This window comes from Daphnia magna, mitochondrion, assembly GCF_020631705.1.
Source record: "Daphnia magna mitochondrion, complete genome".
Classification (NCBI taxonomy): Eukaryota; Metazoa; Arthropoda; class Branchiopoda; order Diplostraca; family Daphniidae; genus Daphnia; species Daphnia magna.
This window is the reverse complement of record NC_026914.1, coordinates 1-14,948: the sequence shown is the minus strand read 5'-3', so window position 1 is coordinate 14,948 and position 14,948 is coordinate 1. Positions and strand designations below refer to the sequence as shown.

The window sequence follows — 14,948 nt, the reverse complement described above, 5'->3', positions numbered from 1 at the left end:
AAAGAAAATGTAGAAGAAAAATAAAAGTATTCAAAAAAAACTGCCCATTTTTGTCTCCAAATTTCAGTAAAAATACTTTTATTTTTCTTCCCCTTACTTGCCATAACCTTAAAATTTTCTTAAAGATTAATTTTTTTGGAGGAAATTTAAAATTTTGGGGGGTCTATAAAAAACTCAATGGTGAAAGAGAATAGCATGTGGGCTGCAGGAAAAATTAAGTAAAACTTTCGTTGGGTGTATCTTAAAATTTACTCGGATTATAGTATTATCTTTTTTGTTTTAAATATAAAGTTTGGTGCCTGAGAAAAGGGCTACCTCGATACGGTAGATTATGCAGTATTTTGCCCAGACTACTATAGATATTGTGTTCTTAGAAATTACTGCATTTTATTGTGTAATTAAATGTTTACATGCAATAAAGTTTGAACCTGGCTTCAGTTCTATTTTAAGTTAAATCTATATATCACTAAGAAATTTTTAATAGGAGATATCATGTAGTAGATAGTTTTAAGAAACAAATTAACTTGGACTTAGTTAAACTTATAAGATTGACTAAAATCGTGCCAGCTGTCGCGGTTAGACGAAGAATCTAAATAGAATAAATTATTATTTTAATTAACAGTAAATGATTTTGAGTATATTATTTTCTTTTTTTAGGTGAAATTTATACAAAGAAGTAAATTATCTTTAATTATTTGAAGGGATATAAAAAATAGAGACCAAAAACCAGGATTAGATACCCTGTTATTCTCTACAATAGGTAATGGGGTAGTAAAAGTTGTTCTTCAAACCCAAAGGTTTTGGCGGCATTCTAACCAAACAGAGGAGCTTGTCTTGTAATCGATAACCCTCGTTTTATCTTACCTTCATTTGTTTAACTTGTATACCTCCGTTGTCAGATTACTCCAAAAGGATGTTTTCTATAAAATTAATCTTTTTACTTCAGGTCAAGGTGCAGTTTATGTGAAGGAAATGGTGAGCTACAGTTTTTAAAAAAATACGGATCTTAAATTATAATTTGGGTGAAGGTGGATTTGTTAGTAAGCTTATTTTAGGAAAATAAACTGAACAAGGCAATAGAATGTGTACATATCGCCCGTCACTCTCCTTTTAAGAGGAGATAAGTCGTAACAAAGTAGACGTACTGGAAAGTGTGTCTAGAAAGTGGTGGGGAGCTTGATTAGTTAAGCCATTCATTTACATTGAATATATGTTCGTGCAAGTCGAATCCTACCAAAATTATAATTTAGCTGAAATTAATAGGAGAACCATCTTTATCTCTCAATGTAGTAGTATATTGTTAATGAAATTATTTTAAGCTTATAGTGTAAAGTACTGTAAAGGACTATTGAAAGATTAAAAAATTAAAAAAAAGAAGATATTAAAAATCGTACCTTGTGTATCAGGGTTTAGTAAAATTCTATTGAAATAAATAAATCCCGAAATTAGGCGAGTAATGTTTTTAGTTTACTAGATGTGGCATAATTTTTAAAAATAAAGACATGGGGTTAAAAGCCATTCGAGCCTTTTTATCTGGTTTCATGAAAAATGAATTTAATTCAATTAATTTTAGTTTAATTTTTGGTAATTAATTTACATAATTAAAATTAGTAAAATTTTAGAGGGATGAGCTTCTATAATAACTGTGGTACAATAGAAAAATGTAGTGGAATGATTTCAGGTTTAATAATGGCCTTAAATAAAAAGTTTGTTACAATTTACATTTTTAAAGTCAATATTTTTCATTTTATTTACTATAATATCATGATATTAAGATTAACCTTCAATTTTAAGTAATAATGCTAAAATAAGTAGAATCGTAGTGTTTAGTGGGATTTTGAAACAATTTTAAATTATATAAAATTCAAGATATTTTAAAGGAACTCGGCAAATAAATTTTCCGCATGTTTATCAAAAACATCTCCTTTTGACATATTTAAGGTACCGTCTGCTCAATGCAATTTGTAAATAGCCGCAGTATTCTGACTGTGCTAAGGTAGCATAATCATTAGTCTTTTAATTGGAGGCTGGTATGAATGACGAGACGAGAAAATGACTGTCTCTATAATAAACTTTGAATTTCATTTCTGAGTGAAAAAGCTCAGATAATTTTGAAGGACGATCAGACCCTTTGGAGCTTTATTTACTTCAAAAATTTGAATTTGTTTTAATTGATTGAATGGAAAGTAAATTTTGTTGGGGCGACAGGGAGTAAAATATAACACTCTTTTTTTAAAACAATCCTAATTGGAAAATTGATCCTTAAAGTGAGATTATAAGACTAAGTTACCCTAGGGATAACAGCGTAATCTTTTTGGAGAGTTCAAATCGATAAAAAGGTTTGCGACCTCGATGTTGGATTAAGAGATTGGCAAGGTGCAGAAGTTTTGCTGGAAAGTCTGTTCGACTTTTAATCTCTTACATGATCTGAGTTCAAACCGGCGTAAGCCAGGTTGGTTTCTATCCTCAAAATTATGGTAATTTCTTTAGTACGAAAGGATTAGGAAATTGAGATAGATAATCTCTTAATTTAGAAAAAAATTAAATCGGTAATAGAAGTATTAGCCTGGCAGAAAATGTTTTAGACTTAGGATCTACTTATGTAGGTGACAGCCCTACGGCTAATTTTTATGATTCAGTTAGTAATACTAATAATCTTAGTTGTATCTATCTTAGTAGGGGTGGCTTTCTTTACTTTATTTGAGCGTAAACTTTTGGGTTACATTCAACTTCGTAAGGGGCCCAATAAAGTAGGGTTTATAGGAGTTTTGCAACCTTTTGCTGACGCTATTAAATTATTTTCGAAGGAACATCTCCCTCCTTCTTATTCAAATTACCTTCCTTTTTTACTAGCTCCGTGTTTTAGATTAGGTTTATCTCTAATGGTATGGGCGAGCACCCCCTCTTTATATAATTTATTTTCATTTAAAATAAGAGTATTGTTCTTTTTGTGTTGCATAAGCTTAGGGGTTTACAGTCTCTTAGCTGCCGGCTGAAGTTCTAATTCTAAATATTCTCTATTTGGATCCTTGCGGGGGGTGGCACAGACCATTTCTTACGAAGTTAGCTTAGTATTAATTTTAATAGCCCCTCTTTTAGTTATCTTTAGTTATGAAATACAAGCATTCACAAATTTCCAGACAGATATGTGGTTCGCTTTATTGTTTCCCGCAAATTCCATTATTTGGCTGATCTCCTGTTTAGCTGAAACTAATCGTACCCCCTTCGATTTTGCTGAGGGGGAGTCTGAACTTGTTTCTGGTTACAACACAGAATACAGAAGAGGGGGGTTTGCGCTACTCATACTAGGTGAATACGCCAGAATCTTGTTCATATCTTTTCTTTTTGTTCTAATCTACTTAGGGGGGAGAGGGGGGTTTTTATTTATTTTTAAACTTCTATCTCTAGCTTTTATATTTGTATGGGTACGTGGGACCCTACCTCGATTTCGTTATGATAAACTCATATATTTAGCTTGAAAATCTTTCTTACCTTTTTCTCTTGTCTGTCTAGTATTTATTGGGGCTATTTTGGTATGATTTTTAAATTGAAGGTAGAATGTTAAAAGATTTGAACTTTTATAACTTGTTTTCAAAACAAATACCTTTATTAGGTTAAACAATCTACTTAATAAGAAAGTCCCACATTTTTAGAGAGACAGGAGCCAGAATAAAATAACTAAAATAAATTACAGTAAAAAGCTGGCCAATAAATACGTACGGGTCTTCTACAGGCTTTGCCCCAATTCATGTTAAAATAAACACAGTCCCTACTATTATTCAAAATATAAATTTATTTAACGGGTAAAATCTTAAACCTCGCAAGCTTCTTTTATGTCAAATTGGTAAAATTGCTAGAATTAAAATAGATATTAAAAGAGCAATTACTCCTCCTAACTTATTAGGAATTGATCGTAAAATTGCGTAAGCAAATAAGAAATATCATTCCGGTTGAATATGAACAGGGGTGACCAAGGGGTTGGCCGGGTTGAAATTTTCTGGGTCTCCAAGTAGGTTTGGATTAAGAAGGGTAAGGAGGCACATAAGACTGAGTATAATTAAAAACCCAACTAAATCCTTAATTGTAAAATAGGGGTGGAAGGGGATTTTATCAGTATCTCTTTTTAGTCCTAAAGGATTGTTAGATCCCGTCTGATGTAAAAAAAGTAAGTGAATTATAACAACTGCTATAATGATAAATGGGATGATAAAATGGAATGAAAAAAATCGGTTAAGAGTGGCGTTATCCACCGCAAAGCCTCCTCACACTCACTGAACAACTGTGTCTCCTATGTAAGGAATGGCAGATAAAAGATTAGTAATAACTGTAGCCCCCCAAAAGGATATTTGCCCTCAGGGTAGTACATAGCCTATAAATGCTGCCCCTATTGTTAGTAAAAGCAAGGCGATTCCTGAAAATCAAGTTATTATGTACAGTAAGACCCGTAAAATATACCACGTCCTACATGTAGGTACAGGCAGATAAAAAAGAAGGAGGCCCCATTTGCATGGATAGTACGAAGAAGTCAACCATAGTTAACATCACGTATAATATGAATAACTCTCGAAAATGCTAAATCTACATGAGGAGTATAATGTATAGCTAAGAATAATCCTGTTAAAATCTGAGTAGTTAAGCATAACCCTAGAAGAGACCCAAAATTTCATCAAGAAGAGATGTTAGTAGGGGCGGGAAGATCCACAAGGGCATTGTTTAAAATTTTAATTAAAGGGTGTGTAGAACGGAAGGTTGCCATTAGTTAGAACGTAAAGAAGAATAGTCATGTTTCGTAATATTGACCACAACAATAAGAGTTAAAAGAAGATAAAAGATTAAAAATAACGTGACTCCTCTTAAATCTTGAGAGTAGAGAGAATTTAGTCATAGTATACCCTCTCTATCTGTGGGGTTAGTAGGTAGATAGGATTCTCTTTTTGTTACTCAAAAAAATAAGCTAGAAAATATCAGTACAATAAATATAGAGAAACTTCTAAGTGTAATTTTGAAGATATTTTTTTTTGAAAAAAGTTCATTAGGAGCTAATAAAGAAATATAAATAAAAATTACTAGCAGACCTCCTAGTAAAACTAAGATAAGTACATAAGATACCCAAAAATTAGTCATAATTAGGCCCAAACTTACTGCTAATAAGATGCTTAGTATTAAAATTACCAAACCTATTCCTAAAGGATGGGTCAAAGTGGGGAAAACTACCGCTAAGATTACTATTAAAGTTGAAAGAACTAACTGGACGAAAATATCAAAAAGTAGTTTAAAAAAAATTTAAGCTTTGGGAGCTTAAGATGTAGGTAGCTATCTTTTTGATGTCTTAAAATTGACATTATTTCTGGTTTACAAGACCAGTGTTTTAAGTTAAACTACTAAGACTGATGAGATACTACCTTATCACTCCTGTCACCGTTTTTTTGATAGTAAGAATCGCTTTATTTACTTTAAGATTCATCTCTAAACGTAAGCATCTCCTAGCCACTCTTATTAGATTAGAAGGGTTAATACTAATGTTATTCGGGACAATTTGTTACTTTGCTACTTTTTATTTTAACTTTTTTAATTTTGTTCTGGTATTTCTTACATTATCAGCTTGTGAGGGGGCTTTGGGTTTAGGCTTACTTGTCTCAATTGTTCGTACTTATGGTAGAGACCACTTTAATTCTATAAACTCTCTCCAATGTTAATGTTAAAATTTGGACTTTGTTGTTTAGGCATAATATTTTTATTGAAGGAATGACTTTTATTGATTAGAGTCGTCATAGTTCTAACTTTTTTTTGTCTCACTTTCATAATAAACTTCGACTTAGGAGTTATTAATTTAATTCAACTAGATTTTTTAACTTATTTACTAGTTAGTCTTTCCTTATGAGTGACAGCTTTGATGGTTATAATAAGATTTTATATTAAGCATTCTAAGAATTATTTTGAGGTGTTTACAAGTCTAAGATTAGCTATATTATTTTTTTTGATAGTTAGATTCAGCACCTCAAATCTTTTAATATTTTATATTATATTTGAGAGAACTTTGATCCCCATTTTTTTAATAGTAATGGGGTGGGGGTATCAACCAGAACGAGTTAGAGCTTCTTTTTATTTACTATTTTATACGTTAACAGCTTCATTACCCTTGTTAATAGGAATTCTTTACATTAATTATCAACAGTTTTCGACAGATTTTTCTTCTTTAGTAATCCCAAATTCTGATTATTTACTATTTTGAATACTCATCATTGCTTTTTTAGTGAAACTTCCAGTTTATATAGGCCATCTTTGACTACCCAAAGCTCATGTAGAGGCCCCTGTGGCGGGCTCTATAATTTTAGCGGGGGTCCTGTTAAAATTAGGGGGATACGGCTTAATTCGTTTCTTACCCTTCGTAGAAAATAGTCTTTCTGAATTCTCAGTGTTATTAGTATCTATCGGTTGTGTTGGAGGGGTGATAGCTTCTATTATTTGCATACGGCAAACAGACTGTAAATCTTTAGTAGCTTATTCTTCTATTGCCCATATAGCGTTAGTAGTGGTAGGGATTTCATTAAACTCTTTCATTAGCGTTGCAGGGGCAGTCATTATTATAATCGCTCATGGTTTTTGTTCTTCTGGGCTATTTAGATTAGTAGGTATAATTTACGATCGAGTCTCTACTCGTAGAATTATTCTCATCCGAGGTATCATTAGCGTGGGCCCGTCGATAACTTTGTGGTGGTTTTTGTTTAGAATTAGTAATATAGCCGCGCCTCCCACCCCAAGTTTGATAGGGGAGATTTATATTTTTATGTCGTCATTGAATTGAGTGGGGGTTTTAGCTGTGTTTGTAGGCGTTCTATCATTTTTTGCAGGGGCTTACAATCTTTATTTATTTGTTTCTACCCAGCATGGGACCGATTTAAGTGGTTGTAAATTGTTTACTGAAGTCAGAGTCCGAGAACATTTTGTTTTAATTAACCATATGTTGCCTTTCTTATTATTTTTTGTTTTATTAACTAATATTTATTCATGTTGCTATAATTTAAAAAAAATACAGGTTTGTGGTACCTGAAATGTAAATTTTACTAACAACCATGGACAAACTTTTATACCAAAAAATTTCTTTCTTTTTATGAAATTTAATAATTCTAATATGATTCATGGGGGTATATCTAAATTTGAATGAAACTTCTATTTTTCTTGAGTGATCTTTAGGGGGAGGTAGAATTAATTTAAGAGCAACTCTTCTTTTTGATTATGTAAGTTGTTTTTTTCTAAGAGTAGTTTTATGTATTTCTTCTAATGTAATTTGGTACAGAAAAAGATATATACATTCAGATAAAGATGCCAACCGATTTATTTTACTAGTCTTGGGGTTTGTAATTTCTATAATATTTTTAATTATTAGTCCTAATATTTTAAGAATTATTTTGGGCTGAGACGGCTTAGGGCTAATCTCTTATTGTTTAGTTATCTATTACCCCTCTAAGAAATCAAGAAGTGCTGGGATATTGACAGTATTAACTAATCGGGTTGGGGATGTATGTATCCTTTTATCAATCGCCTGGTTTTCTATAGTAGGGGATTTTAATATAATAATATGAAATTTAGATTCTATTCTATCAGACAATTTGTGACTTCCTACACTAATTATAGTTGCTGCCATAACTAAAAGAGCTCAGATTCCTTTTTCTGCTTGACTTCCGGCTGCCATGGCAGCCCCAACTCCAGTGTCTGCCCTAGTTCATTCATCTACTTTAGTAACAGCAGGGGTGTATCTTCTAATTCGATTTTCTTTCTTACTAGAAATCCGCTGCTTATATGCTCTGACAATCATTTCTCTAATAACAATATTTATATCAGGGATTGTTGCTATCTACGAATTTGACTTAAAAAAGGTAATTGCTTTATCTACTCTTAGCCAATTAGGTATAATAATGTTTGCTATCTCCCTCACTTTATATAATGTAGCTTTTTTCCATCTTTTATCCCATGCTCTTTTTAAAGCTCTTTTATTTCTCTGTGCGGGGGTCTTAATTCATGGAGTGGGAGGGTCCCAAGATATGCGTCATTTTGGAGGGCTTGCCAAGTCTTACCCCGTTGTTGCATCTTGCTTAAATTTAGCAAATTTTTCATTGTGCGGAATCCCTTTCCTAGCAGGATTCTATTCAAAAGATATAATTGTTGAGCTAGCTTGTCAAAATTCATACGGGGTGTTTATTATAATTATAATATTTGTATGCCTAGCGTTGACAGTAATATACTCTCTTCGTTTAGTTTTTTTTAGATTTAGTAATTTAAAAAATGGTGTTCCTTTACAATCGCTTTGTGAGCAAGATAAAACTTTAGTAGGTCCTGTAGTAATTTTAACTTTAATTTCTCTCTTGTCAGGGCCTTCTTTAATATGACTAATATTCCCATTCCCGTCTATTATTCTATTGCCCCCTTTATTAAAGCTAGCCGCTTTAAGACTTATTTCTGTCTCTGTCATCACCATACTTGGGTTGAGTCAAATTAGTCTGACTCAATTAAATGAGATAAGTTTAGTAAGTTATTTTATTGGCTCAATATGATTTCTACCTGTCTTAAGAGGTCAGGGTAGTACTTGATTAGGGTTACGCAAAAGAAATTATGTATTAAAAATTTTAGACCAAGGATGATTAGAGTATTACATTAACTTAGTTTCCTTTTCCACGCCTAATAAAATCAACACTTTAGTTATAAACATTCAACATAATAGTCTAAAAGTACATTTTATAGTATTTTTAATGTGAATCTTATTAATACTGATTTATATTTTTTGTTTTTGTAGCTTAAATTACTAAAGCATGGCACTGAAGATGCTAGTATAGTCAATGGACTCAAAAACAAGTTAAGCTACTAGAATCTAATTCATTTTTACAATGAAAATGTAACGTATTTAATTTATACTATAGTTGCAAAGATACAAACGGAGTTAAACCGCTTAGAGTTAGAGTTAGCAGCTCTACTCTTACTTTTATCTCCTTAGTTGGAGTAAATTACTCTAAACTCCATTAACAGTGAAGTGCTGCCTACTTTAGCTTCAACTAAAAAATCTGGATTTATTAAAATCAAAGTTTAGGCCGAAACTAAATGTAACTTTTACTTCAGATTCTAAGGAAGGCTTACCAAGCACCTCTTGAATGCAAATCAAGTATTATAATTAACTACATCCCTAAAAAGCTCAATTTAGAGCACCCTGTTTTCACTCATGAAATAAACCCAACAGGAGAATTAAAAGAAAGAGGAGAAAAACTCTAGACCAGTAGATTAAAATAGATTTAGGTAATCTATAAATGGCAGGGAGAAGTATAACAATTTCTACATCAAAAATTAAGAAAATAATTGTGATTAGAAAAAACCGAAGGGAGAATGGTAAACGAAAGTTAGAATTAGAATCGAAACCGCACTCAAAGGGAGAAGATTTCTCTCGATTTAATTTGACCTTTTTTCTTAAAATAATAGAAACCCCAAGAACTACCAATATTACAAGTATTACTAAAGGTACAAACAGTATTAATTGAACGATTATCTTTTCCATAGATGGACATCTTGATTGGAAGTCAAGTATACTTATTTATATTAAAAAGATAGTTAATTACCCCACCAGTAGATAGAAATGAACAAAAATAATCAAACTACGTCAACAAAATGTCAATACCAAGCCGCAGCCTCGAACCCAAAGTGGTGCGTACTTGAAAAATGATTAAATATGTGTCGAATAAGACAAACTAATAAAAACGCAGTCCCGATAATTACATGAAGACCGTGAAATCCGGTGGCTACAAAGAATGTAGAGCCGTAAACTGCGTCCGCGATAGAAAACGGAGCTTCATAATATTCTAAAGCTTGCAGGGAAGTAAAATATAGTCCTAAAAAAACAGTCGCAACTAGTCCTTGTAGCCCTTGAGTATAATTATTTTGTATAAGCGCATGGTGGGACCAAGTCACAGTAACCCCTGATGCTAAAAGAATTGCGGTATTTAATAAAGGAATTTGGAACGGGTTAAATGGTTTGATCCCAGCAGGTGGTCAAGAACTTCCTAACTCCACTGCAGGGGCTAGACTTCTATGAAAGAATGCCCAGAAGAAAGATATAAAAAACAATACTTCAGAGGTAATAAATAAAATTATACCCCACCGTAAGCCCACTCCTACTTGAATCGTATGAAGACCTTGGTAAGTTCCCTCACGTACTACGTCTCGTCATCATTGAATTATAATTAAAGTGGTAGCAAAGAGACTGAATGCTACTAAACTTACATTAAAAGTATGGAATCATTTTGCCAAGCCTGTCACTAAGCTTATAACTCTGAACGCTCTAAGAAGAGGCCAGGGGCTTTTATCAACTAAGTGGTAAGGATGATTTATAAAATTTGACATTAAACTACTTCTCTGGAATACAGAGTCGCTAGTACAGCGAAGACATAAGATTGAATTACAGCTACTGCCCCTTCTAAAGTCAAAAGTAAAATCTGAGTACCTAAAAGAAAAGAAAGAAGTGAAGAAGATAAAGAAGGCCCTTGATTACCTAGTAAAACTAGAAGGAGATGACCTGCAATTATATTAGCAGCCAATCGTACTGCTAAAGTACCAGGGCGAATAAGATTACTGATTGTTTCAATCAAAACTATAAAAGGTATCAAAATACCCGGTGTCCCTAAAGGCACTAGATGAGCCAGTATGTGGCGCGTATGATTAAATCAGCCGTAAATTATAAAAGAAAATCAAAGAGGTATAGCTAAGCTCAAGGTTATTGCGAGGTGTCTAGAAGCGGTAAACACATAAGGTGCTAATCCTAAGAGGTTATTAAATAAGATAAATATAAATAGTGAGATAAAAATCAAGGTGTGCCCTTGAGAAGATGCGGGGCCTACAAGAGTTTTAAACTCTAAGTGCAACTGGTTTCTAATTATTGAAAATATTTTATGGTAACGGTTAGACTGCACTCAGTAAACTCAGGGGAGAAGAAATAGACCTAAAGTTGAAGCAAATCAATTCAGAGGAAGACTTAAAGTAGATGCGGGGTCAAAAATAGAAAATAAGTTTGCTATCATTTTCAATCACACGAGAAAGTGTAAAGATTCTCTGAAGACTTTTCTTCTTGAGTTAATTGAGCATCAAATCTTGCGAAATATGTTAATGAGATAAAAAATAAAAAGATTAAAATAAAAATTAAATATAAAAGGATTCAGTTTATCGGTCAAATCTGTGGCACAGAAAAGTACTTCTAAAGTGATTTTAACATGACAAGCTAATGTTATTATTTAACTAACTCTTCTCACCAAAGCCAATCGTTAATTGACATATTAAAGCTTAAGAGGCTTTTACTTACTTTAAGTTATTTGGTGAAAAAGATTTAATTCAAGTTAAAAAATCTGTTGGGGTGATAGCTTCTACACTAATCGGTATAAAACTGTGATTAGCCCCACAGATTTCTGAACATTGACCGTAAAAGACCCCGGGCCGATTAAAAAATACATTAAGTTGATTAAGTCGGCCTGGAACAGCATCGGCCTTAATTCCTAAACTTGGGATAGTTCATGAATGAATCACGTCAGCAGCTGTCACCAACAGACGAATTTGAGTTAAGTATGGTAAAATAACCCGGTTATCAACTTCAAGAAGCCGGAATTCTTGTTGCTGCAGATTGTTAGTTGGAGTCATGTACGAATCAAATTCAATATCATTAAAATCTGAATACTCGTAGCTCCAATACCATTGATGACCAACGGTTTTTAGAGTAAGTCTAGGTTCAGTAGTCTCATCGATTAGGTAAAGTAAACGTAAAGAAGGAAGTGCTAGAATAATCAAAATCACTGCTGGTAAAACTGTCCAGATAATCTCAATTATTTGACCATCTAAAAGGTATCGATTCACAAATTTATTAGTTACTAAACTAATTATGAAGTAACCTACTAAAGTAGTAATCAAAATTAAAATTAATAAAGCGTGATCGTGAAAAAAGATTAATTGTTCTATTAAAGGAGACGCGCTGTTTTGAAATCCGATCTGAGCTCAAGTTGCCATTTTCTAATGGAAAGATTTTAACTTTCATTTTTAGAGCTTAAATCTAAGGCACTAATCTGCCACATTAGAATTGAGAAATATAAACTAATTCATTATAACTATGTTCCGCGGGGGGGAAAGAATGCTGCCACTCAATAGAAGTAGCAAGATGACAAGCAAAAAGAACAGGTCGTAAACTTACTAAAGACTCCCAAACAATAAAAATAAACCCTAATGTAGCTACAAAAGAAATTATAGAGCCCACAGAAGAGACTACGTTTCAGCTTATGTAAGCATCAGGATAATCAGAGTATCGCCGAGGCATGCCAGCTAGGCCCAAAAAATGTTGAGGAAAGAAAGTTAAATTTACCCCAATAAACATAATTAAAAAGTGAATTTTTAATCATGAGCTATGTAAAGTTAATCCAGTAAATAATGGATACCAATGAGCAACCCCTGCAAAGATAGCAAAAACTGCCCCTATAGAAAGAACATAATGAAAATGAGCAACAACATAGTATGTATCATGCAAGATAATGTCAATACTAGAATTGGCAAGAACGACGCCTGTCAACCCTCCTACAGTGAATAGAAATACAAATCCAGCAGCTCATAAAAGTGAGGGTGAAAAAATCAACTGGGTCCCATGGAGAGTCCCCAGTCAACTAAAAATCTTAATCCCTGTGGGAACAGCAATAATTATGGTAGCAGCAGTAAAATAGGCCCGAGTATCTACGTCTATACCAACAGTAAATATATGATGTGCTCAAACAACAAAACCTAAGACACCAATAGCTAATATAGCATAAATTATTCCTAAAGTCCCAAAGGCTTCCTTCTTCCCTCTTTCGTGACTGATAATATGAGAGATCATTCCGAACCCCGGTAGAATAAGAATATACACTTCAGGGTGGCCAAAGAATCAAAATAAATGTTGATATAAAATTGGGTCCCCACCCCCAGCCGGATCAAAGAACGAAGTATTCAAATTACGGTCAGTTAAGAGTATGGTAATTGCTCCCGCAAGAACGGGCAAACTTAGTAAAAGTAAGAGTGCGGTGATTCCAACCGCTCATACAAACAAAGGGATTCGATCTAAAGTTATACCTAGAGATCGTATATTAATGATAGTTGTAATAAAATTTACTGCCCCTAAAATAGAAGAGACACCTGCTAGATGCAGAGAAAAAATGCTTAAGTCAACGGAGGCCCCGGCATGAGCAATCCCCGCAGAGAGAGGGGGGTAAACAGTTCAACCAGTTCCAGCACCACTTTCCACTGCCCCTCCCACAAGTAAAAGAGTTAAAGCGGGAGGTAAAAATCAAAAACTTAAATTATTTAATCGGGGGAAAGCTATATCAGGAGCTCCTAACATCAAAGGTACTAGCCAGTTCCCGAAACCTCCAATTATAATAGGCATAACCATAAAAAAAATTATTACAAACGCGTGCGCAGTGACAATAACATTATAAATCTGGTCATCTCCAATTAAACTACCTGATTGTCCTAACTCAGCTCGAATAAGTATACTTAGAGCAGTACCTACCATACCTGATCAAACCCCGAATACAAAATATAAAGTCCCAATGTCCTTATGATTGGTTGAAAATAATCAACGTCGCAATAGTTTAGTGGCCGAGCATAGGCATTAGATTGTAAATCTAAGTACGAGAGATTTCTCCTAAACTAGGTAGGGTAGTTTAATTAAAACTTTTAAATTGCAAATTTAAAAATGAAGTTTCTTCTCCTACTTAAATAGAATTTAAGACCATTCTTAATTAAAGCTTTGAAGGCTTTTAGTTTTATTAACTTAAAATTCTAGACAAACAAAAACAAGGGCAACCCTAAAATAGATAATGATAGTATAAATAGATTTAAGTTTCCTAGAGAGTAAAAAATTTTTGTTTCAAATAAACTAGAGCCCCCCAAAATAAAAGCTGTGAAGGTCACACGTAAATAAAAAAATAAGGTAAACAAGCTAGCTAAAATTATAATTAGTCTAAAAAAATACCACCCTATTCTTATCACAACTTGTAAAATCAACCACTTAGGTAAAAATCCCAGAAAGGGCGGCAAACCCCCCAATGATAAAACAGATAAAAATAATAGAATTTGTTTAGATAAAGAAAAATTTATTAAAAAGAATTCATTGATATAAGAAATATTAAAAGTATTAAAAATTATAATCACCGGAAGTAAAACAACTATATAAATAAAAAAATATAATACCCCTATTCATAAATCAAAAGATACACTAATCAAAATTCACCCCATATGACTAATTGAAGAAAAAGTCATCAATAGCCGAGTTCTTGTCTGAATTAACCCTATTAGACTACCGACTACTAGAGACATAATAATAATAACATTAAACACATTTCCCCAATAAGAAGAGAAATTTCATAATATAAATAACGGATTAATTTTCTGGATAGTTAGTAAAATAAACAAAACTGGTCAATTTAAAGTCTCAGCTACTCTCAAAATTCATGAGTGAAAAGGGGCCGCCCCCAATTTAATACTTAAACCAACCAAAAGAAGACTGTTACCCACACTATTTAAATCTAAAAAGAATATAACAATTCTAATAATAATTAAAATAGATGCCAAAGTTTGTGTAAGAAAATATTTAACAGAACCCTCTCTAGCCATACTTGTTTTTTTAACCAACATTATAGGCAAAAAGGCCAAAGTATTTAATTCTAACCCCAACCACGAAATAAAAAGCGAGGGAGAAGACAAAATTAAAAAAACTCTGGATATGATTCTGATAAGTATCAGAATTAAAGAAGGAGAAAATCACATTAGAAAGGAGGTATTAACCTATAAATGGGGCATGAACCCACTAGCTTCACTTAGCTTACCTGTCTTTACGTGTTAATGTAAAAGCATAAAAGATTTTGATTCTTTCAGTTTTGGTGTAATTCCATTACATGTAA

At 32.9% G+C, this 14,948-nt stretch overlaps 13 protein-coding genes and 24 non-coding genes across 37 annotated transcripts, besides 1 other annotated feature; 15 read left to right on the top strand and 22 right to left on the bottom strand. All coding sequences in view use genetic code 5, as the record gives it.

Annotated features, from left to right (window-relative positions):
• Nucleotides 1-289: a D loop (putative control region).
• Nucleotides 290-353, top strand: YC34_gt22. Its single transcript has one exon. It is a non-coding gene; the product is annotated as a tRNA-Ile (tRNA).
• Nucleotides 354-415: 62 nt separating this feature from the next.
• On the top strand, nt 416-1,167 carry YC34_gr01. The gene has a single exon. It is a non-coding gene; the product is annotated as a 12S ribosomal RNA (ribosomal RNA).
• Nucleotides 1,166-1,237, top strand: YC34_gt21. Its single transcript has one exon. It is a non-coding gene; the product is annotated as a tRNA-Val (tRNA).
• On the top strand, nt 1,211-2,583 carry YC34_gr02. Its single transcript has one exon. It is a non-coding gene; the product is annotated as a 16S ribosomal RNA (ribosomal RNA).
• YC34_gt20 lies at nt 2,561-2,627 on the top strand. Its single transcript has one exon. It is a non-coding gene; the product is annotated as a tRNA-Leu (tRNA).
• A 3-nt stretch (nt 2,628-2,630) lies between these two features.
• ND1 (NADH dehydrogenase subunit 1) lies at nt 2,631-3,557 on the top strand. The gene has a single exon. The coding sequence runs from the start codon at nt 2,631-2,633 to the stop codon at nt 3,555-3,557; it is 927 nt and encodes a 308-aa protein (YP_009133126.1).
• Nucleotides 3,556-3,624, bottom strand: YC34_gt19. The gene has a single exon. It is a non-coding gene; the product is annotated as a tRNA-Ser (tRNA).
• On the bottom strand, nt 3,624-4,756 carry CYTB (cytochrome b). The gene is given in 2 exon segments: nt 3,624-4,435; nt 4,435-4,756. Coding segments are annotated over 2 exon segments (1,134 nt in total).
• On the bottom strand, nt 4,756-5,259 carry ND6 (NADH dehydrogenase subunit 6). The gene has a single exon. It carries the CDS (start codon nt 5,257-5,259, stop codon nt 4,756-4,758), a length of 504 nt encoding a protein of 167 aa, YP_009133124.1.
• A 2-nt stretch (nt 5,260-5,261) lies between these two features.
• YC34_gt18 lies at nt 5,262-5,325 on the top strand. The gene has a single exon. It is a non-coding gene; the product is annotated as a tRNA-Pro (tRNA).
• Nucleotides 5,326-5,388, bottom strand: YC34_gt17. The gene has a single exon. It is a non-coding gene; the product is annotated as a tRNA-Thr (tRNA).
• Nucleotides 5,389-5,390: 2 nt separating this feature from the next.
• On the top strand, nt 5,391-5,696 carry ND4L (NADH dehydrogenase subunit 4L). The gene has a single exon. It carries the CDS (start codon nt 5,391-5,393, stop codon nt 5,694-5,696), a length of 306 nt encoding a protein of 101 aa, YP_009133123.1.
• On the top strand, nt 5,696-7,010 carry ND4 (NADH dehydrogenase subunit 4). Its single transcript has one exon. A coding segment is annotated over exon 1 (1,315 nt).
• On the top strand, nt 7,011-7,073 carry YC34_gt16. The gene has a single exon. It is a non-coding gene; the product is annotated as a tRNA-His (tRNA).
• ND5 (NADH dehydrogenase subunit 5) lies at nt 7,074-8,781 on the top strand. Its single transcript has one exon. A coding segment is annotated over exon 1 (1,708 nt).
• On the top strand, nt 8,782-8,849 carry YC34_gt15. Its single transcript has one exon. It is a non-coding gene; the product is annotated as a tRNA-Phe (tRNA).
• A 5-nt stretch (nt 8,850-8,854) lies between these two features.
• Nucleotides 8,855-8,919, bottom strand: YC34_gt14. Its single transcript has one exon. It is a non-coding gene; the product is annotated as a tRNA-Glu (tRNA).
• On the bottom strand, nt 8,920-8,984 carry YC34_gt13. Its single transcript has one exon. It is a non-coding gene; the product is annotated as a tRNA-Ser (tRNA).
• Nucleotides 8,985-9,051, bottom strand: YC34_gt12. The gene has a single exon. It is a non-coding gene; the product is annotated as a tRNA-Asn (tRNA).
• Nucleotides 9,052-9,115, bottom strand: YC34_gt11. Its single transcript has one exon. It is a non-coding gene; the product is annotated as a tRNA-Arg (tRNA).
• YC34_gt10 lies at nt 9,116-9,177 on the bottom strand. The gene has a single exon. It is a non-coding gene; the product is annotated as a tRNA-Ala (tRNA).
• Nucleotides 9,176-9,529, bottom strand: ND3 (NADH dehydrogenase subunit 3). The gene has a single exon. The coding sequence runs from the start codon at nt 9,527-9,529 to the stop codon at nt 9,176-9,178; it is 354 nt and encodes a 117-aa protein (YP_009133120.1).
• YC34_gt09 lies at nt 9,530-9,592 on the bottom strand. Its single transcript has one exon. It is a non-coding gene; the product is annotated as a tRNA-Gly (tRNA).
• A 2-nt stretch (nt 9,593-9,594) lies between these two features.
• On the bottom strand, nt 9,595-10,383 carry COX3 (cytochrome c oxidase subunit III). The gene has a single exon. The coding sequence runs from the start codon at nt 10,381-10,383 to the stop codon at nt 9,595-9,597; it is 789 nt and encodes a 262-aa protein (YP_009133119.1).
• ATP6 (ATP synthase F0 subunit 6) lies at nt 10,383-11,057 on the bottom strand. Its single transcript has one exon. It carries the CDS (start codon nt 11,055-11,057, stop codon nt 10,383-10,385), a length of 675 nt encoding a protein of 224 aa, YP_009133118.1.
• ATP8 (ATP synthase F0 subunit 8) lies at nt 11,051-11,218 on the bottom strand. Its single transcript has one exon. It carries the CDS (start codon nt 11,216-11,218, stop codon nt 11,051-11,053), a length of 168 nt encoding a protein of 55 aa, YP_009133117.1.
• On the bottom strand, nt 11,219-11,281 carry YC34_gt08. The gene has a single exon. It is a non-coding gene; the product is annotated as a tRNA-Asp (tRNA).
• On the bottom strand, nt 11,282-11,351 carry YC34_gt07. Its single transcript has one exon. It is a non-coding gene; the product is annotated as a tRNA-Lys (tRNA).
• Nucleotides 11,352-12,030, bottom strand: COX2 (cytochrome c oxidase subunit II). The gene has a single exon. A coding segment is annotated over exon 1 (679 nt).
• Nucleotide 12,031: 1 nt separating this feature from the next.
• On the bottom strand, nt 12,032-12,099 carry YC34_gt06. Its single transcript has one exon. It is a non-coding gene; the product is annotated as a tRNA-Leu (tRNA).
• COX1 (cytochrome c oxidase subunit I) lies at nt 12,100-13,636 on the bottom strand (the record flags this gene model as incomplete). The annotated part of the gene is made up of 1 exon: nt 12,100-13,636. A coding segment is annotated over one exon (1,537 nt), but the record flags the coding sequence as incomplete, so codon positions are not given.
• Nucleotides 13,635-13,698, top strand: YC34_gt05. The gene has a single exon. It is a non-coding gene; the product is annotated as a tRNA-Tyr (tRNA).
• YC34_gt04 lies at nt 13,699-13,762 on the top strand. Its single transcript has one exon. It is a non-coding gene; the product is annotated as a tRNA-Cys (tRNA).
• Nucleotides 13,763-13,765: 3 nt separating this feature from the next.
• Nucleotides 13,766-13,829, bottom strand: YC34_gt03. The gene has a single exon. It is a non-coding gene; the product is annotated as a tRNA-Trp (tRNA).
• On the bottom strand, nt 13,828-14,814 carry ND2 (NADH dehydrogenase subunit 2). Its single transcript has one exon. It carries the CDS (start codon nt 14,812-14,814, stop codon nt 13,828-13,830), a length of 987 nt encoding a protein of 328 aa, YP_009133114.1.
• On the bottom strand, nt 14,815-14,879 carry YC34_gt02. Its single transcript has one exon. It is a non-coding gene; the product is annotated as a tRNA-Met (tRNA).
• A 1-nt stretch (nt 14,880) lies between these two features.
• YC34_gt01 lies at nt 14,881-14,948 on the top strand. The gene has a single exon. It is a non-coding gene; the product is annotated as a tRNA-Gln (tRNA).